This window comes from Peromyscus maniculatus, chromosome 21, assembly GCF_049852395.1.
Source record: "Peromyscus maniculatus bairdii isolate BWxNUB_F1_BW_parent chromosome 21, HU_Pman_BW_mat_3.1, whole genome shotgun sequence".
In the NCBI taxonomy this organism is placed as follows: domain Eukaryota; kingdom Metazoa; phylum Chordata; class Mammalia; order Rodentia; family Cricetidae; genus Peromyscus; species Peromyscus maniculatus.
In genome coordinates this window covers 57,469,336-57,493,133 of record NC_134872.1, presented here as the reverse complement: position 1 = coordinate 57,493,133, position 23,798 = coordinate 57,469,336, and the positions used below count along the sequence as shown (strand labels likewise).

General features: G+C 41.8%; 1 protein-coding gene across 10 annotated transcripts in view; it reads left to right on the top strand.

Moving 5' to 3' along the window:
* Nucleotides 1–11,565: 11,565 nt before the first annotated feature.
* Pkhd1 (PKHD1 ciliary IPT domain containing fibrocystin/polyductin) overlaps nt 11,566–23,798 on the top strand; it is a 483,551-nt gene continuing 471,318 nt past the window's right edge. For 7 of the 10 annotated variants that reach the window (XM_076557890.1, XM_076557892.1, XM_076557891.1 and 4 more), the window contains exons 1-7: nt 11,566–11,816; nt 12,418–12,480; nt 14,060–14,197; nt 15,661–15,738; nt 16,314–16,458; nt 19,284–19,392; nt 23,035–23,092. In XM_076557890.1, the coding sequence (XP_076414005.1) occupies nt 14,146–14,197; nt 15,661–15,738; nt 16,314–16,458; nt 19,284–19,392; nt 23,035–23,092 (442 nt within the window). In that variant the 5' untranslated portion in view covers nt 11,566–11,816; nt 12,418–12,480; nt 14,060–14,145. The remainder of the gene's footprint in view (nt 11,817–12,417; nt 12,481–14,059; nt 14,198–15,660; nt 15,739–16,313; nt 16,459–19,283; nt 19,393–23,034; nt 23,093–23,798) is intronic. The other 3 variants (XM_076557888.1, XM_076557889.1, XM_076557887.1) reach the window with 3 other exon arrangements.

The following is a 23,798-nucleotide window of genomic DNA, read 5'->3' as shown; positions in this document are numbered from 1 at the left end:
ATATTTGGGCCAAGGTTGGGCACTGAAATATTATGCTTTGTGTGCCTATCATTTTTTCATTAGTATGTTATTATAGGAGTCTGGATCAATGCTCAAGATTCAGTATTGAAACTGAATGAATTTTCTTTTCTTTTCTTTTTAGCTAAAATCTTTTTAAAATTAATTAATTTATTTTTATTTTACATGCATTGATTGGTGTTTCGCCTGCATGTCTGTTTGTGTGTGTGAATTTTCTATGTGATGGAGGTACACACGGGAAATCACTTTGGAAATTTCTTCAAACATTTCGTTCTTAAATTAATCATGAAAGATGATGCTGTTGTTGTACATAATATCACTTAAAACCCCTTAACTGACATAGTGTTGCTTATTTTATAATGAAAATCCAAAGGCAAACACAATGTAAGATGAAATAAACTATAATTTTACTGCTCAGTGACTATTGTCACTGTGATAGATGCACTCTTGACCTGAGCATGCAAATAAAATTCATATTTATCTACTTTCCACGCTGAAATTAAGGTTGTTTTGACATTTGGGGGATATATTTAATTTTATCCTCAATTAACCTATTTCCTTTACATTTGTGGGTTTTTTTTTTTGAAGAGAGGAGAAGCGGGGGCAGAAAGAGGGCAGATGTAACTGGAGTCTTGTAGCTGTTGTTGTATGGCACCAGTGCTTCCTAAGGGGTACACAAACTGCCCTGTCTCTTGAGAGAGGCTCTGGCTGTATAGTCTAAGATGGCTTTCAGCTTGGGATCCTCCTGCCTCAGCCTCCTGCATGCTGGAATGACAGGTGAGCACAAACACACATGCCATCAACCTGTATGTGTAACAGCCCTAAGTGACAGTCTTTCTGGTCTCTATTCATTTTCTTCGACTGCTGCCACCAAGAACGGTAAACTCAAGGGGTTACAATAACGCTAATTTACTCTCACACAATTCTGAGGCTCAACATCTGAAGTCTTGCTCTCCAGGATGTAATGAAAGTGTTGTCAAGGCTGATTCCTCCTGAAAGAGTGGAGGGGGATCTGTTTATATTTGCTCTTTTCAACTGCATTCCTTACATGCCCCCCCTTTTATGATATATCAGATTCTGATTCCATCATATTTCTTATGCTGGGCCTGATCTTTCCACATCTCTCTTATGGTGTAGGATATACTGGGTCTGGATTGATGTTTCAGGATCACATCCTCATCCTAAGATGTTTAAGAGTCCCTTTTACTATATAAGCTAACACAGTCAGAGAGGATGTCAGGAATTTGGTGAGAGGATAGTTATTCTGCTTATCCATTGCCCTTATTTTCACATAATTTTATTTTTTCCTTGAATTGAAAAACAGATTTTCTTTTCACATAATACATACTGATTACAGTTTCTTCCTTTTCTTCCTCTTGGTTCTTCCTATCCTCCCCTCTCATTCAGATCCACCCGCTCTCTGTCTCTCATCAGAAAACAAACAGGCAAGAAAGAAGAAAGAAAAAGAAAACAAATAGACATCTAGGGGATGATGATAATAAAACAAAATAATTAAATAAGACAAAAAACAAATACTAACACATTGGAATAGGGCAAAATGAACAAGCAGAAGGACTGGAGCCCGAGAGAAGACACAGGAAACAGATACCCACTCATTTGCACACTGAGGAATCCCCTAAAAACTAACCTGGAAGCCAAAATACACAAAGGACCTGTATGATAAAGAAAAAAAATAACTAAAATAAAAAAATAAGATTTTTTTTTAAAAGAAAAAGCCCTGAGACAATGAACTTTCAAAGATGCCATTGAGTCCATTTTCTGTTGGCCATCTACTGCTGGGCATGCTGCCTACCCTTAAGAGTAGTTTGTTTCCCCAGTGAGATTCCCTTGGAAGGAACTGAAATTTCGTTTGCAAGTGGTTATCAATTGGAGATTGCTTCTGGGTTAGGGATGGGGCATGTGTCTGCTTCTTTCAGTTCCAGGAGCCTATGTGGTGCAGACCAATGCAGGCCCTGTGCATGCTGTCTCAGTCTCTGTGAGTTCATATGTGTGTTGATCATTTTTATCTAGAAGGCCCTCTTTTCTTGGTGTCCTCCATCCCCTCTGGCCCTTATGCTCTTTCTGCCTCCTCTTCTGTGGGTTCCCTGAGCCCTGAGGGAAGGGATTTGATGGAGTCATCTTGTTTAAGGCTGAGTGTTCCACGGTCTTTCATTTGCTGCATGTCTGGTTATGAGTCTCTGTATTTGTTCCCATCTGTTGCAGGGGGAAGGTTCTTTGCTGATGGCCGAGCAGGGCACTGATCTGTGAGTATATCAGTATGTCATTAGAAGTCATTTTATTGCTACTTTCTCCCACCCCCTTTAGAATAGTAGTATTTGGTTTTACTCTAGGTTCCTAGGCTATCTAGTCCCAGGTTCTTGGTCTCCCAAGCAATGTCAGGTATGGATTACATCTCGTGGAGTGTGCCTTATGTCAAATCAGATATTGGTTGATTACTCTCCTAAGTTTGTGCCATCTGTGCACTAGCTTATCTTCCAAGCAGGGCACCATTGTTGATCAAACAGTTTGTGGCTGGGTTATGTTTACATTTCTCTTTGGGTAGCATGCAGAGTACCTTCCTTTACAAAATATATTAGCATGTAAGGGTGAAGGCTCTTTGTAGACATCAGCTTGACTTTTTCACATTCAATGAGTTGTGTTCGTGTTGTCTTCAGCAATGAGGACTGGCTGTCAATGTTTTAGAGAGCAACCTATAGTATTGGCAACAGTCTGGGTTGTTTGGGGGTTTGGCCAACAACTCCATTCAACGTTACCCAGTCCCCATACTGGAAGATTCATTTGGTGGCAAGAGATGTTCAGTTGGGTCTCTGTTTCCCTCATTATTTGGTTATTTCATGTAGATTGTCTTCATACATGTATATATTTTAGGAAACTTCTACTCTATTAGGTTTCCATACAACTTCTCAAATGACCCTTAATTTTAACTGTCTCTCCCCATATATCTTAGTCCCCCTCTTCCCATCTTCCTTTTGCTTCATTCTCCAGTTCCAGTCCCTCCCACTACCCACCGTTAACTATTGATTCTCTTTCCCTTTCCTAATGAGACCTATCTGCAGTTCATTATTCTGTACCTAACCTCTGTGCTTCTATGGATTGTAGCTTGGTTATCATTGACTTAACAGCTAATATTCACATATAGTTGAATACAAGCCATATTTGTCTTTCTGGGTCTGGGTAACCTCACTCAAGATGATTTTTTTTCTAGTTCCACTTAACTGCAGTTTTCATAATGTCATTTTTTTAAACAGCTGAGTAATACTCCATTGTTTAAGTGTACCACGTTTTCTTTGTCTATTCATCTATTGCGGGACATTTAGGTTGTTACCAATTTCTGGCTACTTTAAATAGAACAAATAAATATGAATGAGCAAGTGTCTCTATAGTTGGAGGTAGAGTCTTTTGGTATAGTCTTTGGTAGAGTCTTATCCCCAAAAGTGGCATAACTGGAACTCGATGCCCATCTTCCTGAGGAACTGCCACGCTGATTTCCATAGTGGCTGTACAAGTTTGTCCTCCAACCAGAAATGGATGAGTGTTCCCCTTACTCTACATCCTTGTCAGCATGAGCTGTCAATTATTTTATTGAACTTAGTCATTCTGATGGGTGTAAGATGAAATCTCAAAGTAGTTTTGATTTGAATTTTTCTGATGACTAAGGATGTTGAAGATTTCTCAGCCACTTGAGTTTCCTCTTTTGAGAATTCTCTGTTTAGATCCATACCATAATTTTTTAATTGGGTTATTTTCTTGATATCTAGTTTTTTGAATTCTTTATATATTTTAGATATTAGCCCTCTATCAGATATGGTTAAAAAAGTCTTCCTATTCTGTAGGCTGCTGTTTTTTCTGAATGACAGTGTCCTTTGCTATGCAGAAGCTTCTGAGTTTCATGAGGTCCCATTTATTAATTGTTAATCTTAGTGTCTGCACTAATGGTGCTCTGTTCAGAAAGTCTGCTCCTGTTACAATGACTTCAAGGCTAATCCCCACTTTCTCTTCTATCAGGCTCAGTGTATCTGGTTTTATGTGGAGGTCTTTGATGCATTTATATTTAGGTTTTGTGCAGGATGATAAACATGGATCTATTTGCATTCTTGTACATACAGCCATCCAGTCTGACAAGCATTTGTTGAAGATTCTATCTTTTTTTTCCCAGTGTGTATTTCTGGCTTTATCAAAAATCAAGGGTCTATAGTTGCGGGGGTTTATATCTGGGTCTTCAATTTAATTCCACTGATTAACATGTCTGTTTTTGTGTGAATACCATGCTGTTTTTATTACTATAGCTCTGTAGTACAATATGAAATCAGGGATACCTAGTGATACCTCCAGTAGTTCCTTTACTATTCTGGATTGTTTTAGCTGTTCTGCTTTTTTTGTGTGTGTTTCCATATGAAGAACATTAAGTGTTCCTTTTCTGGAAGCCTGTATCTGATGGCCACGGATTTGTTTGGTAAATCTGACAATGTGTCTCACTGTGACAGAAAGTCAAGTAAAGCCCCAGTGTCACCTGCCTTGGCTGACAGCTGCCCTTCTAGGATGGACATAAAGGGTTCTGAGCATCTACCACATTGGGAGGACAAGTGGACATTCTTGGCACGGTTTGCAGTTGGATCTCCAGAGCTGCTGTGTACCGTCCCGAGTTGAGAATTTAGCACTTCAAAGTGTTCCCTTTGCATCTCAGCCTTGGCTACGTGCCCCCTTTGAAGTTCTGTACCAGTTGTTGTCTATAAATAAGGCATGGCCAGTGCCATCAAAGTGCTGGGATGAAGGGCATGGCTCATTTATGGGATACTGCAAGAGCAGGACCATGTTAGGGAAAGGGCTTGGTTTCATCTTTCTTCCTCAACCTGACCTCTGCTCATCCCTACCTTGGTTTTATCTTTCTTCCTCAACCTGTCCTCTACTCATCCCTACCTTCACTTTGGTGTGAAACACATGTGAGGCTCCAGAGAGAATCAAAGCTGCCACTTGTCAAACTCTTTCTTGCTTCCCTTTAATAAGAAGAAAGAAAAAAAAAAGAGAGAGAGTTTGGATCAGAGCCCAATAGCCTACATCAGTTTAGATTGTCTGAGCAGAAGCAATGCCAGGAATCTTCCCAGGGGACAGCATTAATGATACCAACTGCCACTGATTGGGCTTACTCTTGGCTTTTTATCCTAGACTTTACCATGTGCTTTTATCTCATAGCTGGAGCTCAAGATTAAGGATTTCTACTTTGCATATGGAAACTAAAGCTTCAGAGAGTTTAACCCGCGTGCTTCTGGATATTTCAGTTCTAGGCACACATAGAATTGATTATATACGAATTTGATGATAGAGTTGCTCAAGGTGAAGGTTACTGGACTTGATCTCCCGCTGCTTCAGGTGTCATCCAGAAACAGTATTGAGGATGATAAGACCTAGGCACACCTGTGACCCACCCATATTTTAACTGTCTTGCCTAAGACTACAAGATGAGGAAGTTGTAGACATGAAGCCATGTTTATCTGATACTTGATTTCACATTAAAAACAAATACTAGTGTTTCTGAAAACAGTTCATGGTGAAACCATCATTGCCTCAAAGCTGTCTTCTTTTCCTAGCTATCTTGCTCCCTGTCATAGGCTGGTTTTCTGAGTTCTGAGACAGAGCTCTGGGACAGACATTCTTGAGCAAGGTATTTATTGAGGAAGTGAACTTGGGAGATAACTTGTAAAGAATCTGAGCAGGAAAGGGAGGTGAGTGGTCATCCACCCTCAGCCTGATCCTCAGGGAGCTACTGAGTGAGAGGTGCTGGAGGTAGCCCTCTCTGAGTAAATGGGCCTAGCCTTTCATACTCTGCATCAGTTGGTCAACGCACCTGAGCAGTTGAGGAAAGTATATAATCCTGTAGGCATTCTGGGGGTAAGGTGGCCCCTCCAGCTTGAGGATCATTCTCCAGAGACAGGCTCAGCAATAAAGGAAGTACAAGTGATGGATGGGTGCACTAGCCTATCGATGGTGTATAAACTGGGTGCCAATACCCCCATCCACATCTTCACTTATCACTTCCAATTTTATAACTGCTCAATTAGGAGGTTCACTCATCTTTGCTGTCTCCTTAAGTTGCATTGTGGCATTAGTCAAATTTCCTTTATCTATATTAGATATTCATATCAGAATTGTTCTGTCTCCTCTGAGCTCTGGCTGCTGCTAGAATTGGAGCTACTATTAGTAGTTTTAGTGCAAATAGAGTCATTACCCTTTGTCTCCTCTTTTCCCCTCCAAAAATTGTTACCCAAACTTCATTTTTATTTATATGTACATTCTTTAACCCCACTCTATATCCTCCAGTTATCTCTCAGTGTCTTTTAATGTAATTGGGTGATGTAAAACCATGGACAGCCTTCTGAAAACTACATGGTAGAAGACTATTTCTGTGACATGGCTGAACTGCTCCTGATGAGATGACCTGTGCCACCTCACTTCTAGTGCTTCTCACAGCCATACAGAGGTGTTCACCTTTCTTGGACACCCATTGTGATGATTAAAACGGATTGCCAACTTCACTGGATCTAGATTCACTGAGGGTACAAAGCTCTAGACATGCCTGTGAAGGAGTTTCTAAATTCATTTAATGGAAGTGGGAAGACTTTCCCTAAAATGTGGGTGATAGCATTTCATGGACCGAAACCCTGGACTGTATAAAGAGAAGAAAATGAGTTGAGGGCCAGCATTCATCTCTGTGGTGGTTTGACTAGGTATGGCCTCCATAGACTCATGTGTTTGAATGTTTGGCACACAAGGAGTGGCACTATTGGGAGGTGTGGCCTTGTTGGAGTAGGTGTGTTGGAGGAAGTGTGTCACTGTGCAGGTGGGTTTCAGGTCTCCTATGCTCAAGCTACACCAGTTCACTTCCCGTTGCTTGGGAATCAAGATGCAGAACTCTCAGCTCCTTCTCCAGCACCATGCTGGCTTGCACACTGTCATGCTTCCTGCCATGATAATGGACTAACCCTCGGAAACTGTAAGCCAGCCCCAACTTAATGTTTTCCCTTATAAGAGTGGCTGTGGTCCAGCCAGGTGCCAGGCCGAGCTCCAGGAGTCCAGTTGATGAGAGAGAGGAGGGATTCTATGAGCAAGAGACATCGATATCATGATGGGAAAATGTACAGAGACGATCAGTCAAACAAGTGGAAATGCATGAACTGTGGATCAATAGCTGAGGAGTCCCCATGGTACTGGATTAGGCCCTCTGAATAGGCGAGACAGCCGTTTAGCTTAAACTGTTTAGGGGGCCTCCAGGCAGTGGGATCAGGACCTGTCCCTGGTGCATGAGCCAGCTTTTTGGAGCCTAATGCCTATGGTGGGACACTTTGCACAGCCTTGGTGCAGGAAGAAGGGGCTTGGACCTGCCTCAACTGAATGTACCAGGCTCTGCTGACTCCCCATGGGAGAACTTGCCTTGGAGGAGGTGGGAATAGAGGACTGGTTGGAAGGGAAGGTGGCCGGGGGGTGGGGGTGGGGGGGAGGGAGGAGAGGGGAATCTGTGGTTGGTATGTAAAATGAATAGAAAATCTCTTAATAATAATAAAAAAAGGAATTAAAGCTATTTATGTCATATGAAAAAAAAAAAAGAGTGGCTGTGGTCATGGTGTCTCTTCACAGCCATAGACACCCTAACTAAGACAACCCCTGCTTTCTGATTGTGAATGTAGTGTGAGCAGCTGCCCCATGCTCTTGCCACCATGCTTTCCCCACAATAATGGATGGGACCCTTAAGCCATGAGTCCGAACAAACACAGTAGAGCCTTTCTGATGAGTTAGTGAAATAATGAGACAGTGAACTGAGAGCTCAGGAAAGCCAGTAATTATCAAGTATTTACAGCAGACGCCTGATAGAAGTTTACCTGGTAACATTTATCCACTCATGTGTTCAATGGATGTCTCCCGAGTAGCGACTATGTGGGGCTTCTATGAATCACATGGAAACTGCTTTGAACTGCCCGAGTCTATTCAGTTGTACTCAACTAACTCTCAGAGATGTACAACCAGATTTGACAGCAGTGGGAGTGAAGAAGCTGAGATGCTTTGAAATGCTGAGTATCTAAAGCCATGCTCAGTGGTACACGCCTGTAACCCATCAACCCAGCCAAGGCAGAGAAATTTCAAGACCTGCCTGGACAGCAGGAGGCAGTTCAAGGTCAGCTTCAGCCACTTAGGAAGATCTTGTCCCTAAATAAAAAGAGGGCTGGGAATGACCTCAGTGGCAAAGAACTTGCCTAATACATTTGAGGTCCCAAGTTCAATCCCCAGGACTGGAAAAAAATGTCGAGTATCTGAAACATGCTTGTCTTGTTTTTTAGTTATGGTAGTCAAATGTGGGATTGCTGCTGCCTTCTGGTGTCAAGTAATTGAGTCACAGATCTACTCAGATCCACCAGGTAAGAAATAATCGACTCTCCACTTAAAGATAGAATTGACAAAGAATTTATGACTAGCTTCTAAAAACCTGCCATGCTACTTACCTTCTCAATTAAGATATAATAATATTTATTATATCTAAATATATAAATATATGCTACTGATAATTGCCTCCTGAATGATCTGACTGGTTACTGGATGTCTCCATTATCCCAGTGGATTATCTTCACTTGTATGGCTTATACGATATTGGACACCAGTCTGTTTTCACTGTGAAATCTTTTACAGAAAGGGTACAACCATTTCTTCCACTTTGAAAATTTATCTAAGATATAAAAACTTGACAATATAGAATTCTGCCACTGTAGCAAGCATCCTATTGGGCTACAGAAATGTGTGACATCAACGTCACTCACCATTTTAAAATCCAATGTGAGAGGCATTTCCGAAATCTCAGCTGGGCTTCTGGACCCCAGTAACAAGGTCTACACAAGAAAAAAAAAACAAACCAATTGCTTTGGTGGTGTTGCTCCCTGCTGGTGTGGATTATTTGAAATTCTGCTGAACTTGGGGAGAAAGAATTGCACTGGAATTCAGAAACTGACATGTGTTGATATGATGCTCTGCCGAATCTCTTACAGATGTTCTGAATTCAAAGAAAAGACTGTCTCTCTGATTTAGGGAACACTGATTATTGTAACATGTGTCTAGTCTGACAGAGCAGGAATCCAACTGGGAGAGCAACTAAAATCTACCTATTGTGAGTGCCAAGTTATAGGAAGCGTTATTTTTCTCCTGGAATAAGATCAGTCTAAAAATACTGTACATCTCATATTCATTTCTTCAAGTTCCTTAACATTTATTTTTAAATTTTTGGATTTCAGGGGATGGCTGGTTAATGTGGGACTTTTTTGTTTCAAAACTGGGACTCCTATGCACTGAGAAAGTCCCCAAATCCATGCAATTTGCTTGGTGTTATCACGGCTTTTTGATGAGTCTGTGTGAGCAGTGTGAACTTGCTCCGTGGAGTACTGCAGGCTGGTGATGTCCTCAGGATGACTAGGGTAGAGAGTATCACATGTCCCCAGACAACAGGGTGTAGAACAGCTGGGCAGCTTACTGCATCTTAGGTCCACAAGCTTTACAAGCTAGCTCCACCGTTGACATCCCATGGCCTTGTTGGGATGCTGTGACTCTCATTAGAAAGGTACAGATCACCACAATACATCTGGGCCAGTAGCATTACTGTTAGTATACTATGCCAAAGAGCAGAAAGGACTTGGTTTAGGACAGAAGCAGTAAGAATGAGCTATCTTTGAGTAATTTTGTTTGATGGGAAAGAAAGTTTGTTAAAGGCAGTCTGACATTAAGATTTTACCCATAGTTTGGGCCCTTGCTGAAGCAGGGTCCTGTTGCCTCAAATCTGAGTCCATGATGATAATGTGATAGCGAACACAGAGGGATTTGATTGTCTTTATTTTGTTTCTTCACGAAGAAAAGCAGTTTGAAGAAAAGGAAGGAAGATAAGCTGTGTCAATCCCATAGGAGAGAAAGGGGCTTTTGTTGGGGGGATTCTGAGAGCACAGTGTGAGGTGAAGCTGGGTATCTCACAAGAGATGGCCTTGGAGGACAAGAAGAGTTTGCTCTGGGGCTCCTGTTGCCTAATGAAGTTCTTCAGTGGAGTGCCATGCTAGTGCCCTGCTTGCTCGATGATATGCCACACTTCTATCAGAAATATGCATATAAATTGAAGACAATATAATAAACTTCCAAAAAAAAAAAAAAAAGTAAAGAAAGAGGGAGAAAAAGCCCAAACCAAAACAGCATCAAGCGTCCCTAGTTTTTTCTTTTGTTGCCCATATCGTCTCTGGAGTATTTTCTTCATTAGATTCCTAATATATTCCACTTTATGGGGTGAGTCCACTCTATATAAAGCACAGTGCAATCTATTTGGGTTTGCAGAGAGATAAAAAGTAATTTTCCCGCCTGGACTGAATCTACCAGGTTGAACTCAATCCTCGGGGGAGTCTTTGCCCTGGAGGAGATGGGAATGGGGGGTGGGTTGGGGTAGGGTGGGTGGGGGGTAGGAGGGGGGAGAACAAGGGAATCCATGGCTGATATGTAAAATTAAATTTAATAAATAAATTTAAAAAATGGGAAAAAAGTAATTTCCCCCACATGATGTATGCATAGTTTGGGAATGGCTTGCATAAGTCAAACACTATTGGGCAGAACTAGCCTATTCACTACTCATGTACCAAGCTGCACTCAAGTTTTGATGACTGTGAACTGTATATTTCCAATGTGGAAACTTACTTATCTCTTAGAGTACATATAACATTAGAGTCCTGGTAGGAAATAGATCACTTTTGAACTTCTGGCTGTGCCCTATTCGTGAAACCAATAAGACATCAAGTATGGTGGTATGAGCTGTGCAGACCACCCTCCCAGGTATGCAATAGTAGTGAGTAGATTTGTTGGTCCAGAGGGAGGACATCAAGCAGAAGGATGTCAAAGTTCATATCAGATACCAGGCGGTGTCTCCTCTTTCCTGCTAACTTTCCTACTTTCCTATTTCACATCTACAGCCTCCTTCCCATGGCCTTATCTCTACCTTACTAGCTGCAGCCCCACCAGATCTGTTGGCTTTCCAGCGGTTGCCAAGCTGTGGTACAGCAAGTGACAACAAGCCGGTGACCCAGACTCATTGCTGAGTGCGATTAGGTAATGATGGTGCAAATCAAGGACCTCTTTGTGAAGAAAGCAAGGTAGGAGAAACAACAGAAAGTGCAAAGTTGAACCGGGCTCACGAAGCTCCAAGTTCCTCTGCATCTTCAGGCCCATGCCCCTGTGGTGGAAACATCACTGAGAGCCTACAGCACAGTATTCAGGAATAGCTTGAGAACACTCACAGAGCATGCCATCCCGCTCAGATGTTTCCTCTGGGCTCTCTGCTGTCTTCCTGGCACATTCTTTCGATCCCTGAGTGCCTGTTCCACACTGGGTGGACTTTTATTTGAAATTCTTGTCTGTGACACATACAGTAATCAGAGAAAAATGTAAGAAGGCCCTTCTTTGGGTCCCGAAGTAGCTCATGTTAATGATTAAACTTGTCCTATGGTCATTTGTGAACTTTTACTCTGGTGAACATTTGGCCAGAACAGAAACGAGTTAGGCGGGTTATAGTCTAACAGAAGGGAGCTACCTGCCTGCTAGCTGCAGGCCGGGTTCTAACCAGATAACACGGCATCATTTGGAAAGGAAAGATTTCTCCTTTGAATCACAAGGCAGGCACAGAACCAGGTACTGTTTGATTCAGAGAACGACCTGTTTTCTAAACTCTGCATCTCCTGCCCTCGTTGCAGTCAGCAAAAGGAAGTGGGAAGTGTACGGTAAGAACTTGGAAACTTTGTCTTTCAGGCTCCCAGATGAGGGGGACTTGCGAGATGAGGGATGAGGGGAAGAGGGGGCAGAGAGGAAGAACACAGGAACAGGAAGAGGACGGAATTGAATGCACAGTGCTCTGCTCTGTGGTTGAAACATTCTGCTTACAGGAAATAGACACTGAGTTTATCCTTAGGAAGGAGAAATGACATTTATTGTTGATATGACTGTTTTATTTTTGGAGGAAAATAAGTGGTTGTGAATTTACAGTTTAATGAACCCCAGTGTGGGGGTTCTTATTTCCATTGTCCTAAGCTTGGCAGTAGGCATTAAGATGAAATGGTACAAAATAATGGGCCTGGATTGGACTGCAAGCCAGATCTGGTGCTTTTGGGCTAGGCAGCAAATCCTCCTTAGTGTCGTTCTGACGTAGTATATATTACTGGAAACTAGATGTTTGTAAATTGAATACAATTACACATTACAAATACCCTGAAGAATGTAGGAAGCTTTGCAGTGTGAAAGAACACCTGGTAATGTGGACACCCCTTCCATACCCGAGGAGACTCCATGACTAAGGACGGGTACATAGACTCTTTATTTTCCCAGCTTCCAGTGCAGTGGTCAGCATCCATCGGGGATGTAGCAAACCTTCCCAGTGCTGGACTAAATGTAAGTTATTGTTTATTTTGAGTTAGCTTCGCCAGGACGTACCTGTATGATAAATTCAACGCATTTGGGGGCAGGGGAGGCAGTCTTGTTCTGAGACTATTTGGGGGTTCTGTGCTTCCTGAAATGGTGTAACTACTAGCACATCGAGTGTTATCTTAGAAATTTGCATTAATGTATATGTAATATCCTGGGTTTACTCCTTTTAGTTTTCAAACTTTCATAGAGCCTCCAAGCCAGTGTTTTAGGATTATTTGTCTATTCCCTTCTGGTTGGTGCTGGAGAGCAGTTCCTCAGTCTTCCGAGAGCAGCGTAAGAGGGCTCAGCCAAGGCTGTGTGGATTCTGTTTTCTTTGCCATGGAGACAAAAACACATCTTTCATATCTGTAAAATCAGAGGTGGGGTATTTAAAAATGTATGAATGAATTAAAAATCTTTGAGTGCTATATGAGGCCCTCACACTGAAACCCGTATGGAAATGGGTGGCGGGTGGATGGATATCTTCACAGTGCCCTCTAGAGGCAAGACATGCATGGCCGTACACAGACAGTGTCTGGCTCAGACTCCCAGGATGTGAGCTGGAGGTCTGAGGGTTTGAGGGGACCTCCTGAAGAAAGATTTGCTGGAGAATGAGGCCAGGAGCTCATAAAACCATGGAGGGTTAGCTGTCAGAGCAGAGGCTGACAGATGGAAGCCTTGCCGGACTGCTAACAAGAAATACAGCCTGGCTATCATGCAGGATTCAAATCTGACAGTCATGGGAGAGGAAGCAGGGGTTTTGGGGTATGAGAAAACAACATGGACCCCTGCCTGGTCACTAGTCATCTGATGACTAGACGCTGTTTCTAGGATTCATTTATTTGAATGGTGTCGCTCTTCACCCAATTTAAACGTGGATTAAATAAGCTATTGAAACATGATAAGGATGATTTTCTGTAATTTTTTTACGTACTCACTCTCTCCCGAGCTTAGGGAGATTGTGGGTGCCTCTAACGATGCTAGTACTACATTCTTTACTTATTTAATTATTTTAAATACAATTACATCACCAGACTCTCTCTAACCTCTCCTACCCTCTTTTAAATTCACAGCCCCTTATTATTGTTTTGTGTGTGTGTGTGTGTGTGTGTGTGTGTGTGTGTGTGTAACCCCATGTGATTTTCCTTATCCACGTTGGCATGTCAACTGGTGTTGTCATTACTCAGGACTTGCTTAAGCAGCCATATTGTTGAGATTTCCTGAGTGTGGCTTCCCTGTCATATCTACAAGATGCTATCTTGGAGCAGACTTTCTGGTCCTCTGGCTCTTACAATCTTTCTTCCTTTCCCCCATTCTTAGAGGGTTAGGTGTAGGGGTTGTGTTGTAGTATATCAATTTGAGCTGGTCATTCACAGTCAGTTGTACCCTACATTTTAACTGCTCATGGCTTTCTGTAATGGTCTCCATCTACTGTGAAAAAAAATATTGGATGGTTGAGAACTACACTTGTTGGGCTAGTGCTACATTTATCCCGTCTCTTTATTTTCTATTTTAATATAGCTCATTGATAGTATATAGACTTTTTTTAACTTTGTTTTATAAGGCTCAAAAGGCACATTGCACCAATCAACACCAAAAAATGCTTTTAATATCAGAGCCATCTTAAGACGGCTGAGCTAGCTGGATGTCATGCCTGCCTGGCTGATTGCCCTGCTGAGTACAGAAGTATTACTTCTAGCAGGTAAGTAGAAAGCACGTGAACAAATCACACATCAGGTTACTAGGTCACCTTGAGATCCACTATTAATAGTGAAAATATCGCCTTGCTTATATACTGTAGACATACAATTTTTACTTGCCCACTTAAAATATGAGTTAAAATATGATTTTAGAAGGAAGTATTGAAGTATCTGCTTCGGGATCTGAAATAATAGTTGTTTTTTTTTCCCTGATGAGTATCTGGGGTTATTTGTTAAATTGTTATGAATAGATATTTTAACTTTTAATGGCCAGTGGGGGTTGCTGTAACAATTCAAATACTTTAATAATAATATAACTTCTTCTATAATCTCTTTTTTGGCTAGTAGATATAATTCTTATTAGATTTTATTGTTATATCTTCCCTAAGGCATTGTGTCTTAGTGATTAATGGCTGCTTCCATCAAAATCACCTTCTTATTTTTTCTAATCATGCTTCCACCTTCTCAGTGAATTTGGTAATCCTCTGTATTTTATTTTTGTCTTCTTTGGATAAAATTATCTTGTCATTTCTGGGGATCTAAGGATGGTGGGATCTGGTTGGGGTTGCCATGTTGTGATCTTGATATGAATTAGTTTCCACCATTCTTAGGTGTAGTGAGACACCAAAGCATTGTTGTACGTAATGCCCTGGGCTAGTCTACAGGAAAGGCCCAGTTTACACTGGAATTTTTCTGACGTGGAAATGAAGGCGTTTTCTTTAGATAACACACAACTCTTTGTTTGCTTATTGTCATCTGGAGGTGCCGAGTGATTTTTGCTAGCCTCCTTGAAGCGGCTTTGCCTGGACCATGGCATGTCTGTGAATATCCTCAAAGATTAAGTCTCATTTAGTGTAGCATTTCAAGTTCACACGCCTTTCCTTTTTTATTTTAAAGGAATTCTGTCTTTAGTCCCTCAGTGATCATTCAAGGCAAAAATCAGGGAAGTCTTGGATGCATTTGGGGAGTCATGCTGATTATGTATTCAACAGGGCTTAGAAAGGAAAAGTAGAAGACAAAGGAGAAGGAAGCAGGTGCATCTCCAAGAAGTTTTCCCCTTCCAGGAAGTAGGAGTCTAAGTAGTGAACTTTATATTGAAATGTGGCCATCTGAATAGAGAGCAGAAGAGAGCAGGGAGGGAAAGTGAGTCCAGCTAAGAACCAAGCATGTCTCTGAGACTATTTCTAAGGGAAGCAGAAATTCGGGATTGTCCTGATGAACACTGGGGTTCTGGATTGATAAAATGAGAGTGATACATTTTCCTTAAAGTAGAACTCGAAAGCCATGTTTTCTGGGCCAGCAATGCATGGATACAAGTGCACATCCGGAACCAGAAACTCTGGTAATAGGACCTGGTGATCAAAGTTTCATCCAGCCCCTGGATGACACATACATGCCAAAGTCTGTTTTAAGATATTGGAGGTGCTACATAACCTTCAAAACCAGTGTTTTCCTTTATTGACAGATCCCTACCTGAGTTTCCAGGTTGAACCTGCAGAAGGTAGCCTCTCAGGGGGAACGTGGATCACAGTTGTTTTTGAAGGTAGGTGTGGCCTTCCCTAATTGTGTTGGATTTACTAATCCAAAGTCTAAAGGAGTGTGAATCCTTGCCTCCTTGTCTAAGAACAGCTCTAAAGAACGGCCCGAATGGGATGAACTGATTGACCCAATTCCATCTTTGCAGATGCTGACTGGCCAGTGTCACCGCAGAGGTCACTCTTGTGTCAGTATCCTCGTGGTGGGATGCTTGGGAAGATGATGGGCTGACATGGAAGTGTCAGCATAGTATTAAGTGTTATCCTGGCTGTTGCCCTTACATATGATTCCATGTTAGGAGGTCCCTAAGCCATGCCTTACTCTACCCATTTCCCCCACGGCACAAAGCAACTTGAAAGGTTGGAAAACTCTTTCCTAGGGGGAAGGCAGATGTGAAAGGAGAAAATTTTTTGTAGGCTCATAAATATGAGAACGTTTGTAAAGCAGCGTTAACTAACTGCCTTTGGAAATGAGTATTAATGGTATCCTCTGGCAAACACAATGTCTTATATTGCCCTCCTGTGGCCAATGTTTGTATTGCCCTGTATGTCTCCTACATCTGGGATTTCTCCTTGAGTTTAGGTTTGGAGAAAAGTGTTCTTTACCGCAACAATGGCTCTCAGCTGGAGATAGACCTGGTGAATGTGGCAGTTCCTGCCTTGCCCAGGATCCCCTGTGACGTCTCTCCTGTCTTCATGGATTTGCCTGTGGTGACTTGCCAGACCAGGTACACAAGTCTGGAAAACAAAACCTGGCAGGATGAAGGAGCTTTCCTTTCTCAGTAGCTTTGGGTGATACGTTAGACAACTCTTGCAGTGCCTACAGTGATCAGGCGTGGCTTTAAAACACTCTTCGTGAATATGCTTGCATGCTTTCAAAATTCTTTTCCTTTAATCTCTCTCGGAGTAGAAAACAGAAACAAAGTTCTGTCTATGGCAGAAAGGACAAATGAAAGAAAACAAAAATTAACACTATCACAAGCAAAAGCAATCACCTGTCAATGTTCTTTCTTTTGTAAAATTTTAATTTTTTCTTTGCTATTTTATTTTTGAGATTATAATGTAATCACATCATTCCCCCTTCCCTTTCCTCCCTCCAACCCCCCCACCCATATTCCACCTTGCTCTCTTTCAAATTTGTGACCTCCCTCCCCATTGATTATTGTTATATCCATATATATGTATACATATATATCCCTAAATATTACCTGCTCGGTGTGTATAATGCATGCATATGTACATTTTCAGTGCTGACCATTTGGCACTAGACAACCAATTGGTATGCTCTTCCCTGGGGAAGACCACCTTTCCTGTTCTTGGTTTTCTTCAGGTGCCTGTAGTTCTTCATGTAGGGCTGAAGCTTTGTGGGCTTTCCCCCCATTCACTTTGGCATACTTATTGTCCTTGCTCAGCTCCCATCTGGGTAGTCATGTTGGTGAGACTTTATGGGTGTAACCTCTGACACTCCTAGGAGATACAATCCCACAGTAGACTGTCTGACCCTCTGGCTCTTACAATCTTTCTAAAGACCTCAGAATGAGCTAAATATGCAAGTATGTGGTCAATATTGGAGAAAGTTCCATGAGCCGCTGAAAAGAAAAGTGTATTTATTCTTTTGCTTGACATGTTCTGTAAATATCTGCCAGGTACATTTGATTTACGACGTTGTTTAACTCTAGCATTTCTCTGTTTAGTTTTTGTCTGGTTGACTTGTCTATTGATGAGAGTGAGGAATTGAAGTCATCCCCTATCACTGTATGAGGATCAATATGAGATTTTAGCTGTAGTAGTGTTTCTTATGTAAACTTGGATGCCATCAACGTTTGGTGCATAAATATTTAGAGTTGCAATATCCTCTTGATGAATTTTTCCTTTGGCAAGTATGTAGTAGTATCCTTCCCTATCTGTTCTACCTAGTTTTGGTTTGACGTCTACTTTGTCAAATATTAAATTGGCTATACCTGCTTTCTTCTTGGGTTCATTTACTTAGAATATTTTCCCCATTTTTTTTTACCCTGAGGTGATATCTATCTTTATGATTAAAGTATATTTCTTTAATGCAGCAGAAAGATGGATTCTGTTTTCTAATCCAGTCTATTAGCCTGTGTCTTTTCATTTGGGAATCGAGACCATTAATATTGAGAGTTAATGATGAGCAGTGTTTATTTGATTTCTTTGTTGATATAGTATGTGTTTCCTCCTATTTTTTGATTTATTGTTATGGGATTACTTATTTTGTGTATTTTCTTTGGTGTGGTTAACCTCTTCAGACTGGTATTTTCCTTCTAGTAACTTCTGTAGGGCTGGACTGAATATTTTGTTTTAGTGTTGAGTGTTTGTCTTCCTCCATCTATTGTGATTGATAGTCTTACTGGGTACAGTAGTCTGGGCTGGTAGCTGTCATCTCTAAGAGTCTGCTGAATATTCGTCCAGGCTCTTCTGGCTTTCAGAGTCTCCATTGAGAAGTCAGGTATTATTATTTTATTGTTATTATTTATTAAATTGTTCATTTATTTTATATCCTGACCACCATTTCCCCTCCCTCCACTCCTCCCATTCTCTCCCTCCATCTTACCCCCTACCCCCTACCCACTCCTCCTAGTTTCTGTTCAGAAAGGGCTAGGCCTCCCATGGCTGTCACAAACTACCATTTTTCTGGTGGTTCTGTCTTAATATGTGACTTGGTCTTTTTCCTTTGCAGCTTATGTCCTTACTCTGTTCTGTATGTTTAATGTTTTTATTATTCTGTGTTGTGAGGAATTTCTTTTCTGGTTCAGTCTACTTGGTGTTCTGTTTATTTCTTGTACCTTGATAGGCACTTCTTGCTTTAGTTTGGGGAACTTTTCTTCTATGATTTTGTTTAAACTATTTTCTGTGCCTTTGACCTGTGTTTCTTCTCCATACTCTATTTCCATTATTTATAGATTTAGTCTTTTGATGGTGTCCCAGATTTCCTGGATATTTTTAGATTTAACATTCTGTTTGTCTGAGATATCCATTTTTTCTGTCTTGTCTTCAATGCCTAAGGTTCTTTTTTCCATGTCTTGGACTCTGTTGATGGGGTTTACCTCTGAATTTTTTGTTTGACTTCCTAACTTTTATTTCCAGTTTTTCAGTTTGGGTTGTCTTTAGTGATATTCTTTCTACTTTCATGTCTTGAACTGTTTTCGTTACCTCGTTCCACTGTTTCTTTGTGTTTTCATAGACTTCATTGAGAGTTACTCATATCCCCTTTAAGATCTTAGAACATATTCATAACTGCTAATTTGAAGTGCTTGTCTTGTACTCTTAAAGTCCAATGAGCCCATAATTCTGAGTTATTAAGTTCTTAAATGAAGTACAAAGGACTTTCAACAACAAGAAGAAATACAGTTTCTCTTGGTGAGGACTGAGCCCAAGTGGAGGTTTAGTGAGCAGTAGATCTAGGTGGTGAAAAGTGAAATACAGAGACATCCCCTCAACTCCACCTTACAAACACAGATAGGAAACATACAGCAGTCAGGTGGGGACTCCAGATTTTTTATTTATAAAGATTTCCATTTTCTGTCCCCAGATCTCTGCTGTCTGAAGCTCATGCAGGTCTGTACTCTCTGGAGATACGTTCTGGAGAGCAAGTGCTCGGCGGCCCATGTCCAGGGTCACTAGACGGCTGTACTTTCAAGGTGGGTTCTGAGGATGGAGGAATGTGTATTTGACCGGTCATATAGTACGTGTGTTACCAAGAACAAGTTATAAATCAACCGGCATGTGTGCTTTACTAGGGAAGAAGCGATATGGAGAGAATGCTAGGGTTTCCCTCACGCTATGAAAATAAACACTGACTCAGGTTCTAGCTGAGTGCCTCATGTATATTGTGTACTACAGTGCTCCCAATTTATGATGGGGCTGTCTCTTATGCTTGCTACATTACCCAGGCAGTAAGTGGCAGAACCAGGATTTGACCCGTCGGGTGACTGTGAATTCACATTGAACCTGAAGGTCACAGAGGAGCCACACACATCAGTGTTTTGGAGTGTTACGTTTTCAGCTGATTCTGAGTGTTAGGATATTGAAGGGACTCAGGGGTCCCAGGTCCTTTGGGGGGCCAGTCTCCCTGCCCCCTGCTACGTGGTACCTTTTGCTGCTCTTCCTGACACTAGTCTGAGAGCTCCTTTGCTGCTGAAATTCTCCTTCCAAGTCAGACAGATGAAGAAGGTGAGAGCCGTTTCCTTCAGGCCGGTGTCCGGTCTTCTTTAATTTAGACCCTTGATTCCCACACTAGACTTCCTTCTCTGTTTGGTCCAGCCGAAGAGCCATTTAGCTTTGTGGGAAAATGACCCGTAAACGGGGAAACTCTTTTAGCAGGCTCTTGTGAAAGGTGCTCCAGCAGTGCTCCTGGTGGGAAAGCCCTTTGTTTAAGAGCCTTAGAGAACAGAACCGAGTCCTTAACTCACGCTGCTTTAGAGCTAAGACACTGCTGCCCTAGACTCAATTCCAATATTATTATACAGGCACTAACCTTTAGAAATTTGGAATTTGTTGTCCAATCCCAATTAACAATGTGATCCTCAGCCCAAGAGAATGTTATTGTCTGAAACGTTGTCTCTGTAAGCATGTTGCAAAAAGAAGAAACAAAGCCACAGCATTTTTTCTTGTTAGGAACCATATCACCATCCCTACCCTGGCTCAGGGACCATCAGAGAGAAGTGTCTGAGCACTCCTGAATCACCCAGCTCCCTTCACCCCAGGAAGTCCTTTTCCTACTTATTATAAAGATCAGTAAGGACAGGGGTGGGAGAGACACTCTTCCTGAAATTGCACATTAAAAAAGCCCCACAAGTCCAGCAGTGGTCTACTAACGTGGTGAGTTGATGAACTAGCACCAGGGGATGCAGTTAATGAGAGGCACTTGAGTGAAGTAAAATGCAATGTGCCTTTCTGCTTTGGGACTGGGACTTAGGGAACCATGGGTATTAAAAATTAATTCCATCTTGCCAGCCCACTCCAAAGAGCCTGCTGCGGGCACTGACAAGTCTGAAGGACTCACAGAAGGTTTATCAGGCAGCTGGCGGCTGTGACTTCTCATTCTAATCTGCTGTTTTTACCATCCCTCTCTGGCCCACCTATCTTCCCATCTTGCTGTTGCTGACCTCACTGGGCTCAAGGATCAGCGTGTAGGAAGCCTGCTTTGGAAGCTCATTAATTTTTCACTGTTCCGTCTCCAGCATGGTGGGTGACCAGAAGTCGGTTTCTCTTAGAAACAGTACTATTTTATGTTTTATGAATACAGAAGGAATCATGAGTGAAAACTTTTATTGTGGTTTAACCCTAAGTATACCCCAGTGCTCTCTGAGGAGTTGGGAGGAAGCAATAAATGAGTCTATATATCCCCACTAACTTCTCAAAGGATGACAGATGGCACAGTAGATCTTATATTTCAAGCTGGAAACCTAGAGGTATGCTTCCGTATTTGCTTTGAAGTTGACTGCTCCATCTGCCTTCGTTTTTAATGAGCATGAGAGAGGGCAATAACAACTTCTTTAAAATTCCAATGGAAGTCACTTTGGAAGGAAAGACCTCCTCGTGGGAGATGAAACACGGAGTGCAGTCACTGGGTTGGAGGCCAGAGCTGGGACTGAATGTTTGGCGTCATGTGTGGAACTGCATTCATCTTTATCTTCTGTTGAGATCACAGCCAGTTCTTAATCTGAAAAGTCACAGTAGTCTTATCTGGACCCCCTGACTGTGCATATTTTCTGTGAACTAGTTTCTAACCCTTTCCTGTAGAGAATGAGGAAAATGGCCTTGATGGCTGACTGTGCTGCTGTGTGGATCAATACATAAACTCCACACTCAACAGGCCACCGTGGGCTTGGTTGAAAAGCCTTTTCATTCCCGATGCCTGATTAGGGCAGTTGATTAACCATGGCTGTTCTCTGGTAATAGTCTCCCTGGGAATTTGGACTCCGGGGGAGCTGGATGCAGCCCAAACAAAACAGTGTGCTGTAGTTTGTTTTATAAATGTGAACCGCTGTAGTTGCTTAAAAAGGAAGCAGTCTAGGCATCTAGTCGGAGAAGTGGTTGCTAAGTCTCTTCCTGGGTGAAACATTAGCTCACGGGTCAAACCTTGGCCTGGCAAGTCCGGCCCATTCTGTGTATATCTCCATTTCCTCACGTAGCCTGGTATGATGTCCCAGTGGCGCATGCTCTACTCTTAGCCTACCCTAGATGTCTGTAGGTGGGATGGACTTCCTGAGTGATCTCATCCTGCCTTTCCTTCTCGGTAGTATATCCGTCAACCATGGATGGGCTGCTGATGCACTGACAGGAGTACAAATGTCTCCCGCATTTCAGGCTAGGCAGGAGAAGCAAGTGCAGTGGCATCAGGCAATGTCCCTTTTGGTGAAGCCTGGAACTAATGGGTGTTGTGTTTTAAGAAAGGGACATTGTAAGTTGATTTGGGATTCCATGACTAGGCTTCAGCATTTTCCCACTTCTTCCATAAATGGTGTTTACCGTGTGTGTGTGTGTGTGTGTGTGTGTGTGTGTGTGTGTGTGTGTGATCACATGTGGCCTTAGCGAACATGTGGAAGCCAAGGAGAATCTTGGGTTTCTCTCAGTCTGTCTTTGCCCTTCTACCTTGGTTAAGTCAGGGTCTCTGTTGTTTTCCCATTGACTTCCAGAGAGTCTTTTGTCTCCACCTCCCACATCACCCTAGGAGTGCCAGGATAATAGATGTATCTGACTTTACGTGGGTTGTGGGGATTCAAACTCGGGCTCTTATGCTTGTATAACAAGTGCCTTATTCACTGAGACATGGTCACAGCCATGGCCTCCTTCTTGAAGGACAGTGTTCTTTTCCATTTCTTGAATATCCCCCCCCCAAAAAAAACCAGGCACCCTCTGTTTTTCTATCTTTACTCATGTATATCCAACTTGTTATTTTATAGGATGGCGAGCTGACAATAATGTAAACAACATTCCTTCCAGCTTAAAAATTAACTCAAAGACATTTAATTATAATAATGGAATTAAAAGACTGACATTCTGGATGGCACCTTGTCCACCTTTCTTTCTGGCAAAATATGTCCCTGGGTGTGGTAGGGAGATGTATGACCTCGATCCGATCCCTTGAACTCATCTGCCGAATATAATAATGTCTACCATCCCTGCTTTGTGGGATTAGCATGAGGCTAACAAGAAGTAAGTGTGAAATGACTGGGGAGATGCATCCTGTTTTCCGCTCCTGCTTTCTGAAAAATAGTTTGTGGCTCTTGTGGTCATGTCTAGTCAAATGAAATGCTTACTTGTGATAATACTTTCAGTTTTCCAAGGCACAGACACCTGTCGTGTATCAAGTTAACCCGCCAAGTGGAGTACCAGGTAAGAATTCTTCTGTCAAATATGAATCTCTCTGCCAACCTTGCTGCAGACTCTTCTACCAGTGTGTGGTTTCTATAGTCCAATTTAGCTTCTTATCTGATGTTGTTTTGAAAATAAGTTTCAGCTTCAGTTTTTTCTTAAAAATTTTTTCCCTTTAGTCGCTTTTGTTCTATGGCTTTACTGATAACAAACAAACAAAAATCCAAAACATGATTTAAAAAAAAAAAGTCCAACAAAACCCAAAGTCATCCACACAGGAGACTGTAGGAGATAGAAATTATAACCACTCTACTTTATTCCCACCTGAAATAGTCCATTCATACCAGGAAGTCCTTATTGACCCCCTACTGTGTGCCAACTTACACACATAACTCTTCATATGTATTATTATCTGAGGATCACAAAAACATGATGCTACAGGAACAATTATTATTTTCATTTTTGAGGAGAAACAAATGAGGTATTAGGGGGTTAAATGGTTTGTTCAAAGAAGTGGTTCTCAACCTTCCTAATGCTGCGGCCCTTTAATACAGTTCCTCGTGTTGTGGGGACCCCACTTACTGCTACTTCATAACTGTAATTTTGCTACTGTTATGAATCATAATGTAAACATCTGATAGGCAGGATATCTGATATGCAGGATAGCTGATGTACAGGATATCTGATGTACAGTATATCTGATATGCAGGATAGCTGATGTACAGTA